Here is an 8,641-nt window from a genome sequence, read left to right as displayed (position 1 = left end):
TGAAGCTTGGCAGCTAAGCCCACACCACTATTCCTAGTAGCAGGCACCCCAGTGTCCTGCTACATGGCTATTGGCTTTTTTTGGCCTGTGTAGCTGATCATGTTGCTGATAAAGACCTTGTGCATGCGCACAGCCACAGCATGCATGTGGTCAGGAATGCAGCTCGTCAGCTTAAAGAGCAGCACCTTGCAGGTAAGTCTGTGGAGGGGAAAGGGGGTTGGGGGCAAAAAGAGGCCCCCACAGTGAGGGAGGGAGTGAGGCAGAGGCAGAGGCAGGTGCTGCCCAACTAGGGCAGTGAGTAGTATCTCGGGGCCAGGAGTGGGACGTAGCTCCAGGCAGCTCGTCCAGCGCAGGGCAGCTCCAGGCAGCTCGTCCAGCTGCTACATGCATCCCCAGGGGAGGCATAGGGGGGTATATTCCCCCCCCCCCCCAAGATTTGTGCACAGGACAGAGATGAGCTGCAGGCTTGGGGCTGCACCAGCCTCTTCTCGGCGAGGGGGTTGGGTTGGAGCTGGGCTCAGAGCGGGCAGGAGTGGAGCAGGTTCAGCTGCGTGGGGTGGGTGGTTGGCAGTGCTGGGAGGGGTGACTACTGGGGTGGCTACAGGGAATTTTAGGATGGCTATAGCTTCCCTCAGCACCACTCCTGTTCAGAGCACTCTGCTCTGCTCTCTTTCCCTTGGGAGCCCTGTGCTGTAGTGGATGCACACCAGTACAGGGCTCCCAAGAGAAAGGCAGTAGACTGGAGTACCCCAAGCAGAGGCAGTGCTAGGAGGGAGCTTGGGGGCTATAGCCACATGCCCTTTCCCCTCCACAGACTTGTCTGCTGGGTGCTGCTCTCCAAGTTGCCCGGCTGCATTCCTGTAGATTGGCTTTCGGATTGGTATCAGCTGATATGGCTGGTTAATAATTGGCTATTGGTATTGGCCAAGAAAATCTTTACCTGTGAACCCGTAATGGATGGTATTTCATTGTAATGCATTTATTTTCATTTTATTCCATGTGCAACTGGTTTAGACTTAGTAGATCCTTTCTGTCCATAGGCCTTTGTATGTTTCTCCAAATGTTACTGTGTAATCGATCTGATTCTCACTTGGTTTGATGTTTCATCCCATGTTTATTTGAGGTCCATTTTATCCCTTTTCCAACTGTTACAGACTTTCCTAATCTTCTCTCTTTGGTGGCTCTTCTGTCATGCACTTTGTAATTTTGAATTCATTCCTCCATTTCAGATTTTCCATTTTTATTTATCCTTTACATGTCCTGCACTTCTCTGGAGAGTGCCAACTTTTCTGATCAAATGGCTTTTGCTATTCTTTGTACATTATGCCATATTTACTCAATTCCAAGATGAGTTTTTTTCCTTCCATTTGTCATGGGGAAAACAAAGCCTCATCTTAGAATTGAATATCAGACTCTTCCAGCTGAGAGCTGTGTGGGGAGTGTAGTTCCCTATGAACAACGTCAGCAGCACACAAGTTCCTGCTTCCTGTGTCAGATAACCTCCCTCTCCCTTGCTGATAGGGAGCAGACTCTGAAAGAAGGTATCTCCCTGCTGCTGCTGTGGTTTCCAGCTGAGCTGGGCTCTCTGCACACCTGCTCCCCACAGCTCCCAGCTGGAGCTGCCCAACTACCAGCTGAAGTAGGCACAGGGGGTGCCTATGCAGGGAGGCTGCTCTGATGTGCTTTAATAACAGTGCACTGGAGCAGACTTGATTAACTGAGGCTGCTGGAGCCTGCTAATTAGTATGCTCCAGCAGCGTCTTCATCTCATGTATCAGTGTTTCAGTGCTGCAGAATGGCAGTGGAGGCACTTTAACTAAAGCTCGTTAACTAAGCTTCTGTTCACACTGGTCTCATTGAAGGAGCTTTAGTTAGTTAACCTGCCCCTGCTGCCACTTTGAAGAGCAGGAACAATGATATGTGAGATGTTGTGGGTGCTTTAATTAAAGTGCCCCACCCCATCCCACCCCTGGAGCAGGTGTAAAAATGCCCAGGAGGACTCCCAGCATGCCCATGCTGCAGGGAGCAGCTGTGGCAGCTTGCAGGCTCCTCTTTCTAGCCTGGTCCTGCCCAGTGGGGGAGGGAGGGGTTCCAGGCACTTGTGTGCTGCGATCATTGTTCCTGGCTGAGCTGGGCTGTTGCACAGCTGCTCCCAGCACTGCAGGGCAGGAGTGGGTCAGGAGCAGCTCTGGGGTCCCTCAGTGTCCAAATCATGTGGGGAAAGCAGTGGGGCAGGGAAGGGGGAAGGCAGAGAGGAAGGTGGTGGGGAGGTAGGTAGCTCTGGGGTCCCTCAGTGTCCAAATCATGTGGGGAAAGCAGTGGGGCAGGGAAGGGGGAAGGCAGAGAGGAAGGTGGTGGGGAGGTAGGTGGTGGGGGGTCAGACATGGTGGGGAATAAGTGATGAGGGGGGCAAGAGTCAAAGGTCAGGCTGTCCCTTTCTCACATGCCACTTGCCCCCTCCTGCCTGCTCCTCCACCCCTGCTGTCACCACAATGTACCTCCTGCCACTGCTTCCACTACTGCCAGCCCTGCTCTGTCTGCCTCCCCTCCACTGCTGCTTTCCCTGTTGCCTGCCTCTTACCCCCTGCTCTTGTCCCCTTGCCACTGCTTTTCTGCTGCAGGATTGGGGTGGAGGGGAGAAATTTAGAAAGACGCTCCAATAATTAGATTCTAGACATGGAAAATTATAACAGTTTTATAATTTTCCATGTCTAGAATCTAATTGTTGTGAGGATTGTCTTAAATTTGAAGCCATCATGGTAAATTTGGTAGTAACTTTACTTCTTTGACCAATTTTGGTCTCTTCCACCTAAATCTTGGCCACTCATCTACTTACAGAAATAGATGTCATTTCATGAATAAGTAATGTTCCCTTTTTTCTGCTGTTGTTCAAAATGAAGTGAATTGATCTTTCTGACAATATTCCTTATGTAACTTTAAAAATATCTTTGTAACAGGAGAACAGTAGCTCACGGTGGCTCGCTGATTCCTCACCCCTATGGAATAAGTCTTTTTGAACATAACGTTTATTTTACTGATTGGACAAAGATGGCAGTGTTGAAGGCTAATAAGTTTTCAGAATCTAACCCTCAAGTTATCTATCAGTCTTCACTGAGGCCTTACGGAGTAACAGTTTATCATGCCCTTAGGCAGCCTTACGGTAAGCCAGCTGATAGTCAAGAGAGAGGGTAACAATTTTCTCTTTAGAGTTGATAAAAAGTTGCTAGTTGTAATAATTGTTCTCCATGAATGCACAGTTGGTCTTTATCACCCAGTGGCCTGACTGAGCCCCAGTAGACTGTTAAAAGCAACGTTTGATAGATATACCGATATTCAGAATGACCTATTTTGTTAATGAGCTGTTTTGGCTTCTAGGGTTTGATCCAGCTCCCATTAAAATAAATGCAGGCATATACCTTATCAGGATTTGGATTGGGCCCTCATTGACAAGTGAATGTTCTGTATATAAGACATAATGATGTATTTTACCTGGATGCAGAAAATTATGTACCAAAGAGTTAGACTTAAAAGCCCAAGCCTGTAATGTGCTGAGTGATTTTTTGCCAAGCAACCTGAATACCATTTAACTTTAACGGGAGTTTGGGATTCCAGCACTTTGTGGGAAATGCTCAGAACCTTCCAGGATTGGGTCCCATGTTTCATGCTCTCTGCACAATGTAATTCCAGTGAGAGTTCCCTTGGCACTGAGGCAGTATATCTCCAAATGATCTGCTGGAAAGACTAGGGAAAATTCAAAAACCTAAAAAATTATGATGCCCAAAATGTTTATATCATGATGGTTCAATTCCTTCCATCTTATCTTCCAGTAAGAAATCCTTGTGGCAGTAATAATGGGGGTTGTGAACAGATCTGTGTTCTCAGCCACAGAACAGATAACGATGGACTGGGTTACCGCTGCAAATGCATACTGGGCTTTGATCTACACATAGATGGGCGACATTGTGTTGGTAAGGCAGTGGGTTAGGGCTGTGGTAAGTAGTATTACTATATAAAAAAAGTTACAGGTATAATTGCTCTGCTCCAAGCAAAAAATGACCTCAAAATATATGTATGCTATAGCAGAATATCATGTATGTAAAAGTTAAGGGTGAGAGAGATGAAGGGCTGGAAGAGAAAAGCAGATTTAAGAAAGAATTGAGTAAAGGAGCACTGAAGGGACTTGGAGAACTGTTTAAATAGGAATTTAGAGAAAGCTAGAATAAAGGGTTACCCTTCTCAATTCACATTAGCCACATTGGGTTAGATATGGTTAGCTTTTCAATATTATTTCCCTGTGGCTTCTGTTGGCAGCTGCACATGCCAACTTCTACAGTTGCTCCTTTAAAATTAGTACCCTTGCTACAAGTGTCACAAGACAACTAGGATATGGTCAAGTTAGTTATGGTCTGGTAATGTTGGAGGCCACACAGAGCCAGTGGTCTATCAGTGGGTCACGATAACAAGTAATGAAAAGGCAGTGATTGTTGTTTTAATGGAGCAGTATTTTCCTGTAACGAGATCTTGAGTCTTTAACCGCTATATGTCCCATGTTGGTTTTATTTAAAGACCCTGCCACATATGTTCTCTGCTGGATTCTGTTTTTCTTCTTTCCTCCGTTTTACTACTTCAACATTTTTTTATCCTCCCCCCCTTTTTTTGAAATTGTATTTTTTTTTATATTCTCTTCTTCTTTGTCTTTGTGTCTTAATTTTTTGTGATTCCTTTTATTCCTTGTGTTTCATTTTTAAAACAAGAAAAATAAAGCTAAAAAGCTCCTTTGATTAATTTTGACTCACTTGAGTCTGTAGGTAAAGCCTATAAGGAATTAAAATTTGTCTGTTTTTTTACAGCTGTGCAGCAGTTCTTGCTCTTCTCATCACAGTTAGCAGTGCGTGGGATTCCATTCAATCTCTCTACCCAGGAAGATGTGATCATCCCAGTGACTGGGAGCCCTTCATATTTTGTTGGAATTGATTTCTATGCACAGGAGGACACCATTTTCTTTTCAGACACAAGTAGAGATATAATTTATAAACAGAAGACTGATGGTTCTGGTGAGAAGCAAACTGCTGCTTATGGCTTCTCCCTCCATATGTAGGGGTATTTTCACTGGCAGCAAATTTTATAATTTGCAACATTTAGCCATCTCACTGATATTATTTGGGTTCAGTTTTTCATTCTTTGTACACCACAGCTCCCATTGTCTTTACTGAGATATCTGAGTATGCAAAGAATACAGAATCAAGACACCAAAATTGATGTGATGTTGAAACAAAGAAAGTTACAGGAGATACAAATAGCCCTTCTTTGTGCCACTAATCCTTAGCCTGTTTAGGCAGAATTCCTCACTGCACAAACTGTTATTTCCCTGGGAGAGGGCAAAATTAAAATCCACAGGGTTGTCAGCTCCTGTCCTATGTCAAACCATATTCTCTTCTTTAGGAATATGATACTTGTTGTCTGCATTTGCTTTCAAGCCCACTGTCATTATTTAGTAACTTAGACATAATATTTAAGATCATGCAAAAGCAGAATTTGTACTAACAGAAACCTCTTTGTTTCCTATTAATTCGTCTGCTTCTGAAGGTTTTTAACTATGCTGTATGTTATGGATTCTAGGCAGAGAAATCCTGACAGCCAATAGGGTGGAAGGTGTTGAAGATTTGGCCTTTGACTGGATATCAAAGAATCTATATTGGACAGACCCTCGATATAGGAGCATTAGTGTGATGAGGCTGGCAGATAAATCCAGACGAGCTATTGTTCAGAATTTAAATAATCCTCGATCGATAGTGGTTCATCCTGTTATTGGGTAAGTATAACTTTGAGCTTTGTTTTTAAAGATTCTGAAGTTATGTGTTTTAAACAGCATCAGCTTGACAGAATGTCTGACTTTGGACTTCTCATTTTCAAAATATCTTCTTTTTCCTGCTTCCTTCTTCTTTACTATTTTTTTTTTTCGGTTTATTCTGGCACAGAATTCAGCACCCAGACCAAAGTGTAAGGTGATACAGATTTAGCTTGAAAGGAATACTCAATAGAATTATCTTTAAAGGCATAACATTTTTTTCTTTTGCTTTTGTCTATTGATATAAAGCCAAGAGAAGCCTGTTAATTTGGATCATTTGGATTAGAAAACTGTTCTCCACAGGCTAAAGATAAAGTTCTCTCTCTTACTTTTAATACATGTTTGCTCCTCAGAATGATAACTTGGATCCCTTCTAATGATGACTTTCATTTTCTGTGTCTGAATAATTTTATTTGAAATCTGAAAGATGATTCTGTCTATATTTGATACAGTCTGAATAACAAGGTTGTACTGTGTTTGAAAAGAAAATCTGAGTTTCCTTTGATAGAAAAACTTTGCCTATAATTATAATTCTCTGCAGCTATGGCTATGTTAAAGCTAGTTTTTCACCACATACTTCAGGTCCATATCCCTATTATGGAATATTTTAATGATTCTTTACCTAGTTTCTTTAATTCTATTTTCACTTTTTTAATAACAATCCCAGAGGTGACTGAGCTATCTTAAAAATGTAGCGATGAGCTGATAAGGAACATCCTTGATATCTAATCCTTGGAATGTTAAGCTTTTCATTTACTCAGATAGACAGATGTATTAAGCAGCAAATTTCAGCTGTACAACTATAGGTGCATTGAAAGGTCAGGACTCTAGGTGTGTTTGAGCATGTCTATACTGCAGTGACAGCATGCTTTGGCAAGGACATTTCTGTTTTGCCCCATCCACCTGCTCATGTCAATATGCACCAAACCTAGAACTATACTGATGAATTCACTCTGGAATGTTCCTATGCAGCTGCTACAAACCTGGAGACTGAGTTTTCTAGGCTTAAGAGTGTCATCTGGAGGAGGTGGGTGGGCAGGACATACTTCAGAATGTCCTGTCAACAGCAGGATGTTGCTGTGGGGAAAACATAGATGGGCATGCCTCTGCTTTCTCCATTTTCATTGAATATATGTCCTTCAAACTTCTCTTGTGGGCTCAGATCAAGCATAGTCCTATGCTTGCCTGGCAAGGGAAACACCGTGAGCACTGAGGCAGTCAGGGAAGACTGCTCTCCTGCCATGAGGATAGTACCTGCCAAGGTAATGTATAGTATACCTCCCACTTAGCTGCTGGAGTGGGAAATTCTTGTCTTTATGCCCACTTTATGAAAAGGGGAGACTCCTCCTTAGCTTGCTCCTGCGGCTTATGGCCGAGGGCAAGCAAAACTCGGGGGCATCCGAGCCCCAAGCCTCTGGGGTTGGGCCTGCAAGTAGGATGTTTGTCAAAGGTTTTGGAAACATCTGAGGCCCCAGATGAGGGTGGAGGATGTTTGCCAGTAGTAGGGCCACTTATGGTTTTGGACTGACTCACAGATATGGAATTTGTTTTGGCTAATTTGGCTTGGAATATGGGGGGAAAAAAAGGCCTTCAAACTCTGGAAACAGGAAGGGCTTGTTAAAACTTGTTTGAGGTGTGCAAATACTTCCTCCACTGCGAAGATATGCAACTGCTAGCTCTTGGATGTCCGGTTTATACCTTCCTGGTCAGGTGCAGTGTATTTGGGGTATTTTCCCACTTAGTTTTATTTTACTACCTGGATAAGAGTTATAAATTCTTACCTGAGTGGAGCCATTTATATTAGCCAACAGAAAGTTATAGCTTTTCTAATGTCTGCAAAGTTGGGACAAATAAGAGAAGTGTGCTTTTTAAACTGTGCATTTGTTGTGCTAAACAAACTATTTCACTGAAGGAAAACAATGATATCTTCATGGTTAGGTATATTTCCCATGAGTTTTCTTTTGTCTTCTTTTTCCCCTCCTAGTTATATATTCTGGACAGATTGGTTCCGTCCTGCTAAAATTGTGAGAGCCTGGAGTGATGGATCCCATGCCTTACCAATTGTGAACACAACACTTGGCTGGCCTAATGGCTTAGCCATTGACTGGGGGTAAGGAAAATGCAGAAGAAAAGACATAGCAGTGTTTTTAAGTAAATTTGTTTTTTTCTTTAAACAATTAGAAGACACCATCAAAAGTATCTCTTTAACTTTTTTTGTCCAAGGAGCAACTTGGACATTGTCTCATACAGTACATTGTAAAATCAGAGAGTCACCTTTTCAGGAGACTATTTATTTTTCTTCAAGCTCAAAATGACTATAGCATTTAAAAGTTTCTCATAAAAAATATAATAATTTCTTGAACCATCTAGAATTGTTTGCTTATTTGGGAAAAAATGTTTCATAGTTTCTAGGCTCGGAGGGGACCTGAGTAGATGATCTAGTCCGACCCCCTGCCATGGCAGGAAAGATTACTGGGGTCAAACGACCCCAGCAAGGTGTTCATCTAATCTCTTCTTAAAGACCCCCAGGGTAGGAGCCAGCACCACTTCTCTTGGAAGCTGGTTCCAGATCTTAGCCGTTCTGATCGTGAAGTAGCGCCTCCTGATATCTAGCCTAAATCTACCCTCTGCCAGCTTGTGACCATTATTCCTGTTCACCCTGGCAGTGCTCAGGGGAACAGGGACTTCCCCAGTGCCTGCTGATCCCCCTGACTAGTTTGTAACAGGCCACTAGATCCCCCCTCAGCCTTCTCTTGTGGAGGCTGAACAGGTTCAGGTCCCATAGCCTCTCCT

The 8,641-nt window shown here is 43.3% G+C and overlaps 1 protein-coding gene across 2 annotated transcripts in view; it reads left to right on the top strand.

Annotated features, from left to right (window-relative positions):
• The window catches only part of LRP2 (LDL receptor related protein 2), a 197,197-nt gene that overhangs the window by 53,218 nt on the left and 135,338 nt on the right, over positions 1-8,641 (top strand). For both annotated transcript variants that reach the window (XM_019522761.1, XM_019522760.1), the window contains exons 13-17: positions 2,958-3,160; positions 3,828-3,968; positions 4,851-5,054; positions 5,620-5,812; positions 7,833-7,958. In XM_019522761.1, the coding sequence (XP_019378306.1) occupies positions 2,958-3,160; positions 3,828-3,968; positions 4,851-5,054; positions 5,620-5,812; positions 7,833-7,958 (867 nt within the window). The remainder of the gene's footprint in view (positions 1-2,957; positions 3,161-3,827; positions 3,969-4,850; positions 5,055-5,619; positions 5,813-7,832; positions 7,959-8,641) is intronic.

This window comes from Gavialis gangeticus, unplaced genomic scaffold (assembly GCF_001723915.1).
Source record: "Gavialis gangeticus isolate Ggan-Ray unplaced genomic scaffold, GavGan_comp1, whole genome shotgun sequence".
NCBI lineage: Eukaryota > Metazoa > Chordata > Crocodylia > Gavialidae > Gavialis > Gavialis gangeticus.
The sequence above is the reverse complement of the archived record's forward strand: the minus strand, read 5'-3'. Positions and strand labels throughout refer to the sequence as shown.